The following is a 19,737-nucleotide window of genomic DNA, read 5'->3' on the forward strand; positions in this document are numbered from 1 at the left end:
TGGTAACTACATCTAAATGAGCTAGTCATCTAAAAAAGCCTCTGGGCCATTTTGTTTTATATTTTAACAAATACAAAACTATTACATTTTTCCCATTACAGATTTTAAAAAATATGCACAGGACACAGTAGCATATGGTACTTAAAACTCCCTTCAATACATTAGTTGTTGTTCAGGCCACACTAAATTTTGAAAAAACATTTTGCCCAATAAATGCCAAATCAAATTCCATTTCTGCACATTGTTTTGAAATTCACTTTGTAGGCTACTCTTGCTCAGACTCTACATATCCAAATCTTGAAATTTTCTGTATTGGATGTTTCCACACGTTAACAAAATAGCTCCTACCCAACTGTCCTGCATATTCCATACGGGCGTTTACGTATTTGCGACAGACAAATATGCTGGGGGTTATACCTCTGATGCAGAGGTTTAAAATTAGGCCAGACTGATGGGACAAGTTTTCTCTATCAGATGCAAGTGTGAAGTGAGGAGTTCCTGGTGGCTATAAAAAATTCTCACCTGGAGCAATAAAGGTGCAGCCTGAGTTTAGATTTAAGGCACACCTTTGCGACAGAGTAAGAAGGGGCCTTTGTGCTACTTCATACCTAGGAATACACCATGTCAATACTTGCAAAATTGGGAAACTATTTCATTCTCAAAAAAAGGTCCATTCCTACCTTGAGCACGGACACCTCAAAATTGCAGACTTGTTGCCACAATTTTCTGTCCACAAATGGACAGAAAAATTGCAGACAGCAATCCTGCACTCTTCCAGCATGCACTGGCAGCAGGCAAAATTCGTAATGACCAGAACATACTCAAAATGTAGGCAATCCAGAAAGCTTCAAAAAGCCTGTATTGTCATTGAGTTACATGTAGCAAAGTGCATCACTTCAACATTTTAACAACTATACTCCACCATAGTAAAAGTACTTTCAATTACAATTGAATCATGCCTTTGTATGTATGGTTTGAAACTTACTATTGATCGGTACAGATGAAGGCCTGCATGACCACAAAACTGAATTTTAGTCAAAGAAACACACCTTACTGACAAACAAAACATTTGTATTCTCTGGAAATTCATTTAGTTTAGTAACTACAATCCATTATCTTCACAAAATGTTGAGATATGGGATTCCATCAGAAATACCTGTGAAAGGAAATAGGAAATTGTGAATTTTCAAAAAAGTTTGAAAAAATAATTTTTAAATGGTAATAATACTAGGTCCAAACACAGTACCATCAATTTAAGGATGTTTAAAAAAATCACAAATGCAGTGATTCAAAACTGAGGTTGCAAACATGAATTTTCCCATGAATAGTTGCTATAGGTATGGCATATACTCAACACTAAAGTTGGATATACTAGCAATAATATCTACATGAAGATCAGTTGCATTTTTTTATGATATGCGAATGATTTGCTAGATGCTATTAAGGTCCAAGACTACTATAGACACCGCTACACCCAACTAAGCTATCAAGCAGAATCATGTTTAAAAAAGGGTGCTAGATCTAATCCTCCAATGGGACTTATATGAATATAATTCACTCCCCTGCAGATACTTTCTACAGCAGAAAATAAAAGAGAAACTGCGGAAATGCATAAAGCAATTTCTTTCTCAAAAAAGAACAATCATTTAGAGCCCAAGTTCCAAAGTACAGTACTTTAGGCACCAGCAGAATTTGAGATCGTGTTGCAAAAACATTCAAAGGTTTCTGTAGAATGATTTTGGCCAAAGATCATTCTGAACAACCTTTGCACTATGTTCAATGTTCCCTCTAAGCTGCGCGCGTGCATTAATCTGCAAACTCCCGCACAGGTTGCTCACAAGCTTTTAGTGGAAATACCGTGAATGCGCAGAAATTTAAAGGAACCACGCATTGAAAGAAACAGGCCACGCAGAATATAGTGCAGCCTACAGGGGACGTTGTGTTTAACTATGTCCCAAGGCAGAATACTCATGTTTTTTTGGACCATAAAGTAACCAGAATAAAATTACCACCATCAGATCAGAGACAACCTACTCAAATCGTATGAGCATAGATAGAACACATCACCAATAATAGCCTTAGAAATTATCAGATTAATTATTCCTGTACATTTGAATCTGCAATTCCCAACATTTGGAAGGTACCTCTACTGAATTGGTTTGCAACAATTGGGTCTTTCTGCTGGAAGGTTACATAAGAACAAGAAATAGGAGCAGGAGTAGGCCATACGGCCCCTTGAGCCTGCTCCACCATTCAATAAGATCATGGCTGAACTTTTCCATCAACGCCACTTTTCCATCCTATCCCCATATATCTCGATTCCCCTAGTGTCCCAAAATCTCTCTTGCAGTCTAGATTATACTCAATGACTGAGCATCCGCTGCCCTCTGAGGTTAAGAATTCCAAACATTCATAACCCTTTTGAGTTAAGAAATTTCTCATCTCAGTCCTAAAACACCATATCCTGAGACTAGAACTCCTAGTTCTAGACAATGTTTCCTCTAATTTTTTTGGCGCTGCAGTCCCAAAATACTGCGCATGCGTGGTTTTTGCATTAAAAGCCAGTTGCGTGGAATCCCTGCGCAGCCATGCAGCTTTTAGGGAACGTTGGTTCCAGACTCTCCAGCCAAGAGAAACAACCTCTCAGCATCTAACCCTCTCAAGCCCTCTAAGAATTTTATATGTTTCAATAAGATCACCTCTCATTCTTCTAAACTCCAGAGAGTATAGGCCCATTCTACTCAATCTCTCCTCATAGGGCAGCCCTCTCATCCCAGGAATCAATCTAGTGAACCTTACTTGCCTTAGAGGGGGTGCAACGATGTCCCTTCCTTAGGTAAGGAGGCCAAAATTGTACACAGTATTCCAGGTGTGATCTCACCAAAGCCCTATATAATTGCAAGACCTCCTTACTCTTAGACTGCAAACCCCTACAATACCATTTTCCTCCTTAATTGCTTGCCGTGCCTGCATTTTAACGGTCTGTGATTCATGTACAAGGACAGCCAAATCCCTCTGAATCCCAACATTTACTAGTCGCTCACCTCTTAAACATTCTGCTTTTCCATTCTTCCTACTAAAGTAGATAATTTCACACTTCTCCACATTATACTCCATCTGCCACCTTTTTGCCCAATCACTTAACCGGTCTATATCCCTTTACGTCCTCCTCACAGCTTACTTTCCCACCTAGCTTTGTCTAGTCAGCAAACTTGGATATATTACACCTCTACGACGATAGCAAAATACTGCAGATGCTGGAAATCCAAAATAACAGAAAATGCTGGAAAAACTCAGGTCAGGCAACATCTGTGGAGAGAAATTTGAGTTGACGTTTTGAAAGGGTTTCGACCCGCAATGTCAACTCAAATTTCTCTCCACGGATGTTGCCTGACCTGCTGAGTTTTTCCAGCATTTTCTGTTATTTATATTACAGCTCTGTTCCCTCACCCAAGTCATTGATATAGATTGTAAATAGCTGAGGCCCACGCGCTGATCCTTGCGGCACTCCACTAGTTACAGCCTGCCAACCGGAAAATGACCCGTGTATTCCTACTCTGTTTTGTGTCTGTTAACCAATCCTCAATCCATGCTAATATATTACCCCCAATCACATGAACCCTAACCTATTGCATGGCACCTCATCAAATACCTTCTGAAAATCCAAATACACTACATCCACTGGTTCCCCCTTATCTACCCTATAATAATTACACCCTAAAAAAAACTAAGATTTGTCAAACTCAATTTCCCCTTCATAAAACCATGTTACTTCTGCCTAATCAGTGATTTTCCAAGTGCCCCGTTACCACATCCTTAATAATAGATTCTAGCATTTTCCCTACTGATGTCAGGCTAACTCACCTATAGTTCCCGGTTTTCTCTCGCCCTCTGTTCTTGAACAGCCCTATTACGAAATCATGCAATGGACAGTTAATTGGATTTTTTTTTTTTTTTTTTATAAACTGTCATGGAAGCCAGAAGTTGGTGAAATGAAAAAGCACTGGATGGGGATAGGGGTGGGTGAGCAGTGACTAGAGTTTCAGAAATCCATTCTGGGTCCCTTGTGTTTACAATTTTCATAAAACTAAATGAAGAGTACTTCTCAGTCATTTTATAATACTCCACCTAGCTGCTTAGCTTGGTATGAAATACATTGTAAAAAGAATATTTTAGCCACTTGGACTGATTTTATCTTTAAGTAGTGTACCACTATCTTGTTAACTCATTGCTTCTGTATATTCTCTTGTAAATAAATACAATTTTTAGTCTGGCATAATAGACTGTTTTTTTACCAACTTTCAGATGTGACAACAGATCATGTAATCAATCTCTAGAGCATGTGCAGTAATTCAGGGGTAATTTAGTCCATGGTATGAGTCAATCACAGCATTTATAAAAGTTCAAGCTTTGCTTTATAGAAAGCGATGCTTACAGAAACTGCCTTTCTGTACATGAGCAAATAAGTGTTTTATGGTTTAGATTTTCCCCCAAACTATCAAAAAGGAAAGACAAATTCAGAGGCAAATTGATTTTAGCAACAAAAAAAAAAATGCTCACAATGGAACAGAAAATGCACAGGACTAAAATCCAGTTCTGATTTTGTATACAATTTAATGAAAGCAACTAGTTAAGTGTGAAGCAGTTAAAGCTAATTATTGTACTTGCCACGTCAACTTTGCTCAGTTAATAACATCCTCACTACTAAAATCAGGTGGTGTTGGGTTCAAGCTCCACTCCAGGACATTATCGAGGCTGCACTTCAGTGCAGTATTGCAGGAGTGCTGTATTGAAGGCTCCCATTTACCTGCTCCAGTGGATGCAAGAGATTCCATGGCACTATCTGAAGAGCAGAAAGTTTGGTGTTGGGGCAAACATTCCTCCTTCAGCTATCACCAAGGACAGATTCATTGGTCAATTTCTCATTTGCTGGATTTTGCAATACACAATTGGCTGTTGCACTTACTTACATATACAAACTCCCAACTCCTCCAAAACTAACAACCTGTCCCACCCAAAGAATATTTTCTTAATTGGGAGCAAAGGGATTTAGATCTTTATGTACATAAATTAAAAGCTAGAGCACAGGGACAAAAGGCATCAAAAAGGCTAATGAAATGTTGGCATTTAAAATCAAAAGAAGCGATGCTTCAGTTGTACAGAGCCACCTGAAACATTTTAATTTTGTGTACTGCATCTCAGGAAAGATATATTGGTCTTGGAGGGGGTACAATACAGACTCACCAGAATTATACCAAGGCTTAAAGAGTTAAATTATGAGGAGTTGGTGTAGGGGTTACGGGGATCGGGTGGGATATGTGTCGGTGCAGGCTCGATGGGCCGAAATGGCCTCTATCTGCACTGTGGGGTTTCTGTGACAGGTTGCATAAACTTGATTTGTATGCCAGTTTAGACAGTTAAGGGGTAATCTAATCAACACCTTTAACATGATAAAGGGATTCAATAGGGTAGATAGAGAAACTATTTCCTCTAGTGGGGGAACCCAGAACAAGGGGGCATAATCTTAAAATTAGAGCAAGGTAGCCAAGAGTGAAGACAGGAAACATTTCCCTCCACCCACCCCCCCCCCCCCCCCCCCACATAAAGGGTAGTAGAAATCCCTCCCCTAAAAGGCTGTGAATGCTGAGTTAATTGAAATTTTCAAGACTGCGATAGATAAGATTTTAATTAGGTAAGGGTATCCCTCAAGGGTTATAGAAAAAATGGCAGATAAATGGAGTTACGGTACAGATAAGCCATAACCCAATACAATGGCAGACCAGGCTTGAGGGGCTGAATTGCCTTCTCCTGTTCCCCATGTTCCCACCTAGTCTTGCCCATCACCCATATCCTTGTCAACCTCCATAGGCACCCCATCCCTCAACATACTGGATTCAAAATCCTCACCAATAAATCTTACTCCAGCCCTACCTTCCAGCCTGTGCCCTTTAATAGACCTCTTGCGCAACCCCCTCCTTCTGCTTTACCATCCGTGGCGTGATCTTCAACCACTTTAGCCCTACGCTCTGCAGTTCATCGCTGAATCTCGATGCTTGGTTACGTCTCACCCTATTTTTAAGATTCACTTCAAAGCATTTCTTTAACCATGCTTTGGTCCATCGCTCCTTATTCTTCTGCCACTACTACTCAGCTTTTGAGTGTCAGCTTTGCTCAGTTAGTAGAGCTCTTACCAAGTCAGAAGGTTATGGGTTCAAGTGCCATGCCAGGTCTTAAGCACATATTCAGGCTGACATTTCAGTGCAGTACTGAGGGAGTGCAGCATTGTCAGGGTGCCATCTTTCAGATGAGACATTAAAACCAAGATCCCGAGTGCCTGTTCAAATGGGCGCAAGAGAACTGCAGGACAGGTTCTTTTGAAGAGCAGAGGACTGCTGTGCCTTAACCAACATTCATCACCAAAAAACAGATTAACTGGTTATTCATCTCATTGCAGTTTGTGGGACCTTGCTGTGCACAAATTGGTTGCCAAGTTTGCCTGCCAAATAAAAGAATACACTTCAAAAAGTAATTTCTTGGCTGTGGGATGCCTCAATGACATAAGAGACTATATAAATGCAAATTTGCTTTTCACTGAAGAACTTTAAATGTTTACTACACTAAAAGCACTACATAATTGCAAAGTGTGGTTACTCAGACCTTTAGAGCTCCACTCAACGTATTAAAAATTAACAAGCCTCAGACTGGACATGGAGTTTTTCCTCCTACAAAATTAGTGAAAGTGAAATAAACACCCATCTAAAGCAGATGAAGTTTTGAATTAAAAAAACCACAAGGCAAATGAATATTTGGTTAGGAACAAGATTAAGGGCTATATACACACACACACACACACCTCACCCCACACACACACAGCGGATGCTCTGGAAAAAATAAATCAGGCAACCTGCAGAGAGTACAAAAGCAAGGAAGTTATGCTAAACCTTATAAAACACCAGTTAGGCATCAGCTAGAGCATTGTGGCCAATTCTGGGCACCACACTTTAGGAAGGTCTTAGAGAGTGCAGAGGCGATTTACTGGAATGGTACCAGGGATGAAAGACTGCAGTTACATGGAGAGACTAGAGAAACTGTGGTTGTTCGCTTTAGAGCAGAGAAGGTCAGGAAGAGATTTGATAGAGTAAATAAGGAGAAACTATTTCCAGTGGCAGAAGGGTCGGTAACCAGAGGACACAGATTTAAGGCAATTAGCAAAAGAACCAGAGGCAACATGAAAAAAAATTACGCAGCTAGTTATGATCTGGAATGCACTGCCTGAAACGGTGGTGGAAACAGATTCAATAACTTTCAAAATGGGAATTGGATAATTACCTGAAGGGGAATATTTTGCATGGCTAATGGGGAAAGAGCAGGGGAGTGGGACCAAATTGGATAGCTCTTTCAAAGAGCCAGCACAGGCACAATGGCCTCCTTCTGTGTTGTATAAATGCAAGTCTTTATTTTTCTTTTACCATTCTAGGATTGTCAAGGATGAAAAGGAATTAGGATTAGACAAATGAAAATTTCACTCCATTGTGATGGAAAAAACAGGAATTCTGCTAATAGGTTAATTACAGATTATAGTTAATTGAAGTATTCAGTCCAATATTCTCACTTAAGGCCAGACAGCAAGAAAGCAAGCAATATTATGTACCCAATAAAAGATGTGTGTTCAAAAACCCATAAATGCTTGAATGCAGAGCCCAAAAAATGGTTACACCTGAAACATTAACCCATCTTTCTTTTTCAGGTGACCAACCTGCTCATTTCCAGCATTGTTTCGTCTTGATTGAAGAAAGTTTTAGGAGTATTCACTAATTTCCTTTACTTAATCATAACCAATCTAACAAGATTGAACCAAAACCATTGGAACATCCCAAAAAAGCATGAGTCAGCCTACAATCTAACAAAGTGTAAAAGAATGCAATGAGAGAACACGTGAATAGGAAAGGAGGAATCGCAGGGATGAAAAGACGTACCCAAAAAAATCAGGTGAGTAGATGGTCCTCATAATCCAGCCTTACATCTCAGTTAAATTAATTAAACAAGACTCAGACAACTCAACAAAATGTTGCATCTACTGAAGACTGATACCAGGAATTTCAAAGCATGCAGACTCATTCCTGAGACAACAGATGGTGCCATGCTTATGCCTGAAAGTTTCAGGATTGGTTAAGGAGGTTATTATACCTTTCCACAACATATGCACTGCTGCCACTAAATTTGCCAACACTTGAAACGACTTCACAGTAACTTGTACATGACACAAATGCCAGAGACAGAATGACTGAATAAAGTAAACAGACTTACAAAAATAAATGTTTTTGACCGACCTGCAACAAAAAACATCTGCTGGTGCATCAGGACAACAGTGAATAGCTAGAATAGACATTATTTACATAGTATGATAAAGGAGTCAAGTGGTTAACATCTACAAATCATGAAGCAAGTCAAAAAGATATTAAAAAGGGAACTTGGCAACAATGATTTTAGCAAAGGACAATTCAGGCTTTCTTCTACAGTTGATAACCTGCCAATTAGAGGGAAACATGAAGCCAGAGCAGTCGCCACTCAAGAGACCAAATATAGGTTTCAATAAAGCTTGACATTTTCTCCTACAGGACCAGCAGATCCACCCCGGAGTACACAACTTTCTACCATTCGTTTATGGATCTTTAATCATCTGTGGAAAGCCACACACGCAGAAAGCATTTTACCCAACTTGCACACACAACTTACCTTGATCAAGTCTGTACATGAGACTACGGCATGCAGCTTCAGTCTCTGGGCTAGGATGATCAAGCACCTGTCTGCACCATTTCAGAGGGTTTTGGGTCTTCTGGTCTGAATCTGTTGTTGCGGTCTTCTTTGGTGAAACATACAACCTTTTTTAAAAAAAGGGAGAAGAGATAATATAAGTTCCTTCCCCCAGAGAGACAACTTCAGAACAAAACTTGCAGTAATAGTGGATAGCAGGAAACTACAAGGATACTCATGGGATGCATCTTAAACCCAAACATCCCAATGTCTCTACCAATATACAGTTTTTCCTAGTTACTGTTCATCCATCTTAACCTTTTTGACTGCACAAATTGACAATTTAAGCATCTGGTGGTTTATGCATTTGATTGACGAGAACTATCAAAATCCCTTCAATTTTTGACGCCTGTAAAATAGATTTTTTTTTAATTAGAAAGTTTGCATCTGAACTTTAAGTTTTTTTTAATGCTTTTAAAATTGGTCAATGGATTTTGTTTAAAACAGTACAATATCGATAGAATATATCGAGAGGCTATGATATGAGTGGTTAAGTCCACAATAGATGGTTAGCGTACATTCCACAACTATCACGATTGACAAGAATTCAGGACAGGTTCCTCAAAGTTGTAAACAAAACGTATTACAAGGAGATTGGAATGTATGGAGCCTAAAGATCCAGATTACATTAGATTTTGAAGCACATTGAAGCTACTTATTAGCGTGCTATTGGATAGTGTGCTATTGAATATTATACACAAGTTAGTTAATACCTCAGTAATTTTTGAGCACAAACCACTATTTTAGGAAAATGTTGCAGCTATTCCATTGGAAATTTTACTATACCAAAGCACCCTTTGGGAAAATTACAAAACTACTTCTTTGGAAACAGATTGTGCACACACTCCGCCCCACTTCAACTCTACCTAGATAAATCTTGTTATGGAGTAAATTGGACAGCAACTTACGGAGTACGCACATGTGCAGTTAAACATGGAAATCCGGAAGTTGTGGTCAGAGTTACCCTGCTCCTTCACAGGCTACGCTAGAACAATACCTTGCCAATAGACTGGGTACTGAAATCAATGCAAGGGTGTAGGGTTGCAAAATTCTGGGAATTTTTAAAAGAGGAAACTTTCCATGGGAATTGAGTTTTTTTGCACACTGATGGTTTTTGTCTCTGACCCTTATATTATCTTTGTCATCAAAATAGACATACTGTTCCATACAAATAAAAACAGACTTTCAAAACTTTATTTAGGTTATAATTTTGAACTTTATTGAACCCCCACAAAAAAGACCCATCTAAAATAAAATAAGAGCGTCAGCTTATTTAGCCTGTAATTTGTCCTTATTTTGTCCCTTTGAGTCTTCTACTCCTCATTGCTCCTCCTGATTCTCGGACTCTGGCTCCGACGTGTCCATTTCCTCCTCTGTCAGTGTCTAGCTGTGTGGTGGACACTTCTGTATCTGGCTCAATAAGTTGTAGGTTCGCCCGGATAGCCACCAGTTTCTCCACTCTCTTGTTAGTCAGCCTGTTGCGCACCTTTGTATGCGTATTCCCAAAAAGTGACCAGTTTCGTTCAGAGGCCGCTGATGAAGGTGGGATTTGGAGTATCACCGATGCAATAGGTGACAGGGCCTCAGATGCACAAAGTCCCTTCCACCAGGTATGTGCACTGATATGCTTGCATGATTCCCATATCCCATCCCCATTCCAAAGACCTTGCTTGGTAGAGAACTTTGCCAGACTTCCCAGAACTTTGCCCACATCCAGATTGAGATGGTGTGAGAGGGTAGAAATCACACTGTAAGCGCTGTTGATCTGTTCTCCAGAAAGTATTGGTCTCCCAACATGCTTTGGGTCCAGCATGTATGCTGCAGCATGAATCGGCTTGACACAAAATTCTTGACGCGTCTGTATGAATTGAACAATTGCCTTCTCCTCTGCTTTGAGCAGCAGGGATGTGGGTAGGGCAATGCTGATTTGTTCTTTTAAATCAGTAAAAAGCCTGAGAACATCTGACAAGACAGCGTCATCTCCTTCAATCTGAGCAATTGCAGATGCTACTGGTGAGAGTAGTTTAAGGCTGCTAACCACTCTCTCCCAAAACACATCATCCAGCAGTATTTTCTTGATGGTGGTTTCCATATCCCCAGACTGGGATATTGCCATTTCTTGCAGCGACTCCTTACCCTCCAGAAGGCTGTTGTATATTATGACAACACCACCCCATCTAGTGTTGTTGGGCAGCTTCAGCGTGGTGTTCTTGTTCTTTGTCATTTGCTTGGAGTTGTAGGTTGCTGCAACTACCTGTTTTCCCCTGACATACTTAACTTGCTTGGCTCCCTTGTACAGTGCTTCCATGGTTCTCAAACCCATGATGTCCTTGAGGAGCAGGTTAAGCCCATGAGCTGCGCACCCAATAGACGTAATATGAGGGTAGGCCTCCTCCACTTGAGCCCAAGCAGCCTTCATATTCGCAGCATTGTCAGTAACTACTGCAAAGACCTTTTGTGATCCAAGATCGTTGATGACCGCTTTCAGCTCATCAGCAATGTATGTGCCTGTGTGTCTGTTGTCCTTCGTGTCTCTGTGCTCTTGAAGAACACTGGGAGAGGAGTGGAGACGATGTAGTTTATGATGCCCTCCCCTCGTACATTTGACCACCCATCTAAGATAACCGCACCACAGTCTGCCATCGCTATCGTTTCTTTGAGCTTTCCTTGGACTCTGTTATACTCAGCCTCCAGCAAATAAGTAGACAAAGCATGTCTGGTGGGAGGACAGTATGCAGGGCGAATAACATTGAAAAATCTCTTCCAGTACACATTGGCTGTGAGCATGAGAGAAATAAAGGGCATTCATCTCTGTGTCGAACTGCGGTCGATCAGCACGATTGCAACAGGGTGAGTACATTTTTGCTGATGCTCCATGTGATGGAAGCATGACCTGTACACACACACGACGCTACATCACCAATAGTGTATTATTTTGTATATTTTAAATTGAAGGACAACAGAGTTCAACAAGTAACTGGTTTATTTGGTATAAAGTCTGATTTACTTACTGCATCATCACAACATCAGCAGAAAACAAAATGACTTCCCTCAAGACCCCTAACATGGATCTTAAAAAAACTATAGCAGTCTTACAGATGCCTGCAGGCCAATCACAATTCGATATGCAAATATTACAAATAGAGGGAGCTAATCGCTCATCCACCCAATCAGGACACATTTGTTCAGTCACACACAAAACTTGTAATTATTAAAACAAGCCAAGTAAGAAGATAAACATATATTGATTAAGAAATTCCTTAATAATTAAGATTCCATCTCTGTTAGTAATTTTAAGAGAGGACCTGTGGAAAAAAAATACAAAAAAAACAATATTATGCTAGCATGTGCTTTTTTGGGCAAAATTCCCAAGCTAAACTTCCCGTGGAAAATTTCCGGAAATTTACCGGAAACTTTCCACCCCTTTGCAATCCTACAAGGGTGTGAAGTTGTGGTACTTACCCACTAAACACACCAGAAAAAGATAGGGATGGTACATTCAGGTGTAATTGAATTTGACGTCATGATTGGTCACAATTACTGCCAAACAACCTCTGACCCTGAAAATGTAATCTTACAAGCGTGGAGTCTCATTCCTTCAGAAATTAATTAGTGTTGGAGATTTTTTTTTTTAAGTAAAAATTGTTTTCACTTTTTCCTGTCTGCCTCTTTTATCTCACTCTTAATCCCATCTTTCTTTTACTTTCTGTACACGATTTAAAACTAATTTATACTTCCTGGTTTGGACTCTGCATGTCTCAGTGAGGATTCTTCAATCTGACTGGTTGAAGAGCCTCACTGTTTCTTGCCTTGCTTACAGACCCCTCCCCCGGTAAAGGGTGCAGCGCTGGATCAGATGCCCAATGACAGCAAGTCAAAAGCCCGCGTAAACTATTTGGCCAGCTGTCAGTGTAGCAAATGACGAGCGCAGTTACTTCTCCGCTGACCGCAAAATCCGGGCCAATATTGCAGCAACAAAGTGTAATGGCGGGGGGGGGGGAAAGAGGGAGAAAGGACAAACTTTATGCAACACCTTTCACACCCCCAGGGCATCCCAAAGTACTTCACAGCCAATGAATTACTTCTGATGTATAGTCACCAGTTTTTAAAGCAAACATAGTAGCTATTTGTACACAATAAGGTCCAATACATAACTTAGGAGATAGAATGACCAGATAGATCATTTGCTTTGGAGGTGCTGGTTGAAGGCAACGGAAGAATTCTCTGCTCTTCCAAAAAAAAAAAAGGTTTTACATCCTACCTGAACAAGTACACGTGGCCTTGATTCAACATCGTAGTTGAAACTAAGTATACTTCCAACAATGCATCACTTCTTCAGTATTACACTGAAGTGTCACCTAGATTATGTGCTCAAGTCCTGGAGTGCAGCTTGAACCCACAACCTTCTGAATCGGAAAGGAATGCTGACATTGAGCCAAACTGACAATCCAGAATTCTAATTTTAGCTTTTGCCACATTTTGTTGCAGCTCACCCTCGGCACTTTTTAAAAAATAAATACATTGGTAAAATAGCTCTTCCACTAAACTGTCATACTCCCTACTGGAAAGTACTTAATTTTACTAAGTAGATATGCTTTTCTCTGTCGCTTACCTCTTTCACCACCATTGCCCAATCCCTCCGATTCCACTTCACCCTCCAACTCCCCAAAATTATCAGAGTCTGGGCAACTATATCTGAATAACTGACTGCAGCCAAAAGAACAAGCCTATTTAAAAAGGAGTTTCTTTACCAAGGAAAGCAGTCAGGCCGTAGCTACCCTGTGTGTCTCAGCATTCTACCAAGGCAATCATCGTTGCCCCCTTACAAGCAGCAACCACAACTGCCCCATCCTCCTCGCGCACCGACATTTCTACCCAGCACAAAAGCAAATTACTGCAGATGCTGGAATTCCGAAATAAAAACAAAATGCTGGAAATACTCCTCAGGTGGTCAGGCAGCATCTGTGGAGAAAAAAGAGTTAACGTTGCAGGTTGATGACCTTGTCAGAACTGGAAAAAAAGTTCTGACGAAAGGTCATCGACCTGAAACGTTAACCGTTTCCCTCTCCACCAATGCTCCCTGACCGACTGAGTATTTCTACCAACTCTACCCTCTACCAACCTGCCCCCACCACACAGTACCGCCCCAATTATCAAAATCCACGACAAGGCCTTGGACAACGTGGACCACTTTCCATACCTCGGGAGTCTACTGTCAACAAGGGCAGACGTCGACGACGAAGTCCAACACCGCCTTCAGTGCAGCCTTCGGTCGCCTGAGGAAGAGAGTGTTTGAAGACCAGGACCTCAAACCCGGCACTAAGCTCATGGTCTACAGAGCAGCAATGATACCCACCCTGCTGTATGCCTCAGAGACATGGACCATGTACAGCAGGCACCTCAAAGCACTGGAGAGGTACCACCAACGCTGCCTCCGCAAGATCCTGCAAATCCATTGGCAGGATAGGCGCACCAACATCAGTGTTCTTGCTCAGGCCAACATCGAAGCTTTGACCACACTCGATCAGCTCTGATGGACGGGTCACATTGTCCGCATGCCAGATACGAGGCTCCCAAAACCAGCGCTCTACTCGGAACTCCGGCACAGCAAGAGCCCCAGGTGGGCAGAGGAAATGCTTCAAGGACACCCTCAAAGCCTCCTTGAAAAAGTGCAACATCCCTACCAACACCTGGGAATCCCTGGCCCAAGATGTCACAAAGTGGAGGAGAAGCATCCGGGCAGGCGCCGAACACCATGAGTCTCTTCGCCGGGAGCAAGCGAAAGCCAAGCGCAGGCAGCGCACGTCAACCCAAGCACCCCACCCACCTGCCCCTTCAACCACCGTCTGCCCCACCTGTGAGAGACTGTAGGTCCCGCATTGGACTCATCAGTCACCTGCGAACTCATTTTTAATGTGGAAGCAAGTCATCCTCGGTTCCGAGGGACTGCCTAAGAAGAAGAGTTCCAGCATTTTCTGTTTTTATTTCCACCAAACATTCCTGCTGGGATGCAACTTCACCAACCTCCTTCCTATCCCACTCACCCCACCCACCACTGCCACCTTGGACTGCCAGCAAGCCAACAATCACCACCCCTCTCCACACTTCCTACTAGAATGTCCATTCACTTGTGAACAAAACCTATCTGCCCTCTCACATGGATGTAAAAGATCCCATGGCATGATTTTAAAGAGCAGGGGAGTTCACCCCGGTGTCCTGGTCAATATTTATCCCAAAACCACCATCAAAAAACAAATCAGATAATTTATCTCATAGCAGTTTGTGGGAACTTGCGCACAAATTGGCTGCCATGTTTCCCTACACTTTACAACAGTGACTACACTTCAAAAGTACTTCATTATCTGTGAAGCATTTAGGGAAGTTCCTCCAATTATGGCCTCGTGCATCCCCGATTTCTTTCGCCCTTCCATTTGTGACCGTGCCGTCAACTGTCCAGGTCTTAAGTTCTAAAATACCCTCCCTAAACACCTCCATGGTCTATCCCTCTCCTCCTTCAAGATGCTCCTTAAAACGTGACCAAGCTTGTCACCTGTACTAATATCTCCTGGTGTTAAATTGTATCTGATAATGCCCCTGTGAAGCAGCTTGTTTGATGTTTTATTATGTTAATGGTGCTATATGAATGCAAGTTGTTGTATCCCAACAGCTGATTTTATTACCAGTAGAATGTGTGTTAGTCTACTCTTAAATTAATGTCACAATTCAAATTAATTTAAATGACTAAAATCACTGCTAAATTCAAATTAGCAGATAATACCAACATTTTAGCCCAATAAAGTATCCCTAGGTTTAAAACATAGGGGAGAAGAAACTTCCTTTCTATGAAAAAGAGGCCTTTTCGGACTAATACTTTTGAAGACCAACTCAACTGCCCAATAAACTAAAAAAACTTACTCAGCAAACTTCTGCCAATGTTCTACTTGAAGACACTACTCCATGAATTTTAATTACCAACACCATAAATAGATTTTCAACACCACAGCCAGCACTATAACTTTCCAGCCAATAACTCACTTAAAACACTTATTGACTTTAAAAAAAACATTTAGGCATATGAAATGCAATGTCAAAAGCTACAACCGGATTAAAATGTAGCGAACAAATTGTCCTCTAGTTACTCAAAATAACGTGGGAAGTGTCGAAAGTCAAATGATCCAAGACAACCCCAAACATCTGACCAATACAATTCTGTTACCGCAGAAATTAGTCCTCGACAGTCACTGTCCGGGAACTGACCTGGGAGGATACTGCAATAGTAGAACAGCAACTTTCCGGAATTTGACAACGGGAATTTAAGGAGACAGTTTTTTAAAAATCGGAAGAGAATAGTGCGAACTGCAGACTGGCAAGTGCAATCCACACAGCCATGCATCGATAGCACTTACCAACTGTCCTCCTCCACGGTGCCCGAGTCCAGGTCCAGGACATCCTCCTCCAGGTATACCGGCTGCTGCTGCTCTTCAACCCCTTCCGGGCACCGCACCCAGCACCTGGTGACGCCCGTCAGGACAGTGCACGGTACCTCCGCCTTCCAGCTACTGAACAACGCCTCATAGTCGGACAGGAACGGGTCGCCGGGGCTCAGCTCCAGATCCAGGACGTCCCCGGCACATTCGGGCGGCTGCAGGGGGGCCCCGTTGGCCGGAGGGGGCGCCCCGAGCTCGCTCCCACCCCCGTCCCCTCTCCCGCCGCGGCCGCTCCGGCACCGCAGCTGCTCGTTCTGCAGCTCCAGCTTTTTGACCAAATCCTGCAGCTTTTTCACCTCCTTGTCTGCATCGGGCAGCGTGGCCACGGTGGCGGCCGCGCGTCCCGGGCCGGCTAGTGCCCCGGCCTCCGTTCCCCTCTCGGGCTCGGTTTCGTTGGGTCCCACCATTGGTTGTGCACAACAGCCGAAATTGTCCGATCGTTCTCACTGGCCAACCGTCCACACCGCTCCCGCCACCATCTTAGATAAAGGCGACCTCTGACCCCACACACGCTGTCATGCGCAGAGCCCGAGCGCGCCGCAAGCGCCTGCGCAGTTTCCCGCCGACCGAATTTGGCGCTAAATTGGCCCACGGTTTGAAAAAATGAACGAACATGTCGACAACAGCCAATCAGGAAACGCGGAAGGTGCAGCGCCGGATACTAAACCGCCGCCAACTGACTACAACCAAAAAAAATACTGCACCTGCTGGAAAGCAAAATCAGAGATTAACGGACCAAATCTGGACAATTTTTTGCTATGCAACTTTCAATTAATATTCTAATAACCGAACAGTTTCATTGTGTGCTTCAAATGCATCATTTAGGTTTTTACAAATAACAAATTAAGTGCATAATCATGTATGTACTTAATTTCTTTCTCCTCTCAAATTTTAGTACCTGATTGTATTCTGATAGTACATAGATTTATCTTTAAACTATCTACCATCAACAGCCAACGACTTGCATTTATATGGTGCCTTTGACATAGCAAGGCATTTTACATGAGCTTTATCAGACACAAAAGTGACAGCAAGCCACTTGCGGAGTATTAGCACAGGAAACCCGATTGGAGATTCAAACATGGAGTTGTGGGAAAGGTGGGCACATATTTGGGCGGTGACTGCACATTCAAGGACTTTGGGGAGGAAAGAGAGTTTGGAGATGAGGTGGTAGGTTGCAATGACAGGGGCCATGGGTTTTTTTTTTGAGGAGGGAGTGATGATGGAATATTTGAAAGGGAGGGGGACAGTACCAGAGGAGATTAAATTAAAACATCTATTTTCTGTCTAGTGAAAAAATGAGTTTGTCCCAATAGTCATTTTAATGCAGTGTGATTAGTCCGTGTCTATGCTGCTGACACCGTCACAGCCCTGATCCAGACAATGGAAATGGACAAGCTGAATCCAACATTTCTACCTCTCTCTTCTTTAGGACGCTCCTTAAACCTCAGCTCTGTTTTACAGAGAAAGGTGCACTTATCTGGAGTTGTTTGAGATACTCTCTTCGTAGACTTAAATTCTTGAGAGGCTGTGACATAGTTGTGCTGCCTGCTGGAGCCTGACCTCCAACCAAACTCTAACACATACACAGCACTGCCAGTAGCTGTTAAGGTCAGCCCAAAATTTAATTGTTATACCTCAGCTTCATTCCAAGGTAACGCAGACATCAGTTGAACTATAATCCACCCATGCATCAAGTACATGACCAATGCCTTATTTGCCAGTGCAAGCAGTTATACTTTTTGATAGCATTTTCAGTGTATGATCCTTCAGTGAATCCACATGCACTCTCCAGTCTCTACATCTCCCAAGGGTGCATTACACACCCCAGTGACTAATGCCTTGTTTGCCAGTGCAAGCAATTATATCACTTTTCCAACTGAGATCAGTATGAAAAAATAGTGCACGTTATCCAAATAATAGGATTCTCAAAAGTTTAGGCCATCACTGATGTTGCCCATGTGCAACAGAGAGGAATGATGAGGATAATGTGGTTGATGTTGCGTATATGGGCTTTCAAAAGGCATTTGACAAAGTACCAAATAATACATTTGTTATCAAAGTTGAAGCCCATGGAATTAAACGGGCAGTGGCTGTGTGGATATAAAATTGGCCAAGGGGCAGAAAGCAGAGAGTAGTGGTGAATGGTTGTTTTTCAGACTGGAGGGAAGTATAGAGTGGTGTCCCCCAGGGGTCGGTATTAAGACCACTGCTCTTTTTGTTATATATTAATAACCTGGACTTGGGTATGTAGGGCACCATTTCAGATTGCAGATGACAAAACTGGGAAATGTAGTCAACATTGAGGAGGATAGTAATACAATAGCAAAATACCGCAGATGCTGGAAATCCGAAATAACAACAGAAAACGCTGGAAAAACTCAGCAGGCCAGGCAACATCCGTGGAGAGCGAAACAGAGTTAACGTTTCAGGTCGAAACCCTTCTTCAGAACGGAGAAAAAAGCAGGAAATGAAACGGATTAACAGGCCAGTTTGGGGGCTGGGAAATGAGGGAGGGGATGAAAGAACAAAAGGGAAGGTCTGAGAGGTGAAGAGACATTAAGAGATATTCAAGATGAGATGGTAATAGGACAGGTAAAGAGACAAAAAATGGCTCTAGATGAAGTGTGAAATGTGCTGGCAGGATGAGAGACAGCTGCCATGTGGGAGAGAAAAAAAGGAAAAGGCACAAACCAAAGGTGTGGATAAAAAATATATTAAAATATAATAGGGGCCGAGGTTATGATCTGAAATTGTTGAACTCGATATTGAGTCCAGAAGGCTGTAAAGTGCCTAATCTGAAGATGAGGTGCTGTTCCACGAGCTTACGCGGAGCTTCAGTGAAACAATGCAAGAGGCCATGGACGGTGAGGTCGGAGTGGGAATGGAGCGGTGAATTGAAATGACAGGCAACCAGAAGCTCGGGGTCACCCTTACAGACTGAACGGAGGTGTTCCGCAAAGGAGGATAGTAATAGACTTCAGGAAGACTGTTGAAATGGACAGACGAATGGCAGTTGAAATTTAACGCAGAGAAGTGTAAAGTGATTCATTTCGGTAGGAAGAATGTGGAGCGGCAATATAAACAAAATGGTACAATTTTAAAGGGGGTGCAGAAACAGACCTGGGGGGGTGTACATGCACAAATCTTTGAAGGTGGCAGGACAAGTTGAGAAGGTTGTTAACTTATACTGTATCATTGGCTTTATAAAGTGAGGCATAGAGTACAAAAGCAAGGAAAGTATGTTAAACCTTTATAAAAACAGGTTAGGCCCCAGCTCGAGTATTGTGGCCAATTCTAGGCACCACACTTCAGGATGTCAGAGCATTCGAGAGGGGGCAGAGCAGTTTTACTAGAATGGTACCAGGGATGCGAGACTTCAGTTATGCGGAGAGACTAGTAAAATTGAGATTGTTCTCCTTAGAAAAGAGAAGGT

At 42.2% G+C, this 19,737-nt stretch overlaps 1 protein-coding gene across 4 annotated transcripts in view; it reads right to left on the reverse strand.

Annotated features, from left to right (window-relative positions):
* The window catches only part of LOC147125067 (SLAIN motif-containing protein-like), a 40,164-nt gene extending 23,347 nt beyond the window's left edge, over nucleotides 1–16,817 (reverse strand). For 3 of the 4 annotated variants that reach the window (XM_085996855.1, XM_085996846.1, XM_085996835.1), the window contains exons 1-2: nucleotides 16,221–16,817; nucleotides 8,737–8,882 (exon numbers count right to left, since the gene is read on the reverse strand). In XM_085996855.1, the coding sequence (XP_085852981.1) occupies nucleotides 8,737–8,882; nucleotides 16,221–16,708 (634 nt within the window). In that variant the 5' untranslated portion in view covers nucleotides 16,709–16,817. The remainder of the gene's footprint in view (nucleotides 1–8,736; nucleotides 8,883–16,220) is intronic. The other variant, XM_085996827.1, reaches the window with a different exon arrangement.
* Between the last annotated feature and the right edge of the window lie 2,920 nt (nucleotides 16,818–19,737).

The sequence above is a fragment of the Somniosus microcephalus genome, chromosome 1 (assembly GCF_052327205.1).
Source record: "Somniosus microcephalus isolate GS21.2 chromosome 1, FLI_Smic_1.0, whole genome shotgun sequence".
Classification (NCBI taxonomy): domain Eukaryota; kingdom Metazoa; phylum Chordata; class Chondrichthyes; order Squaliformes; family Somniosidae; genus Somniosus; species Somniosus microcephalus.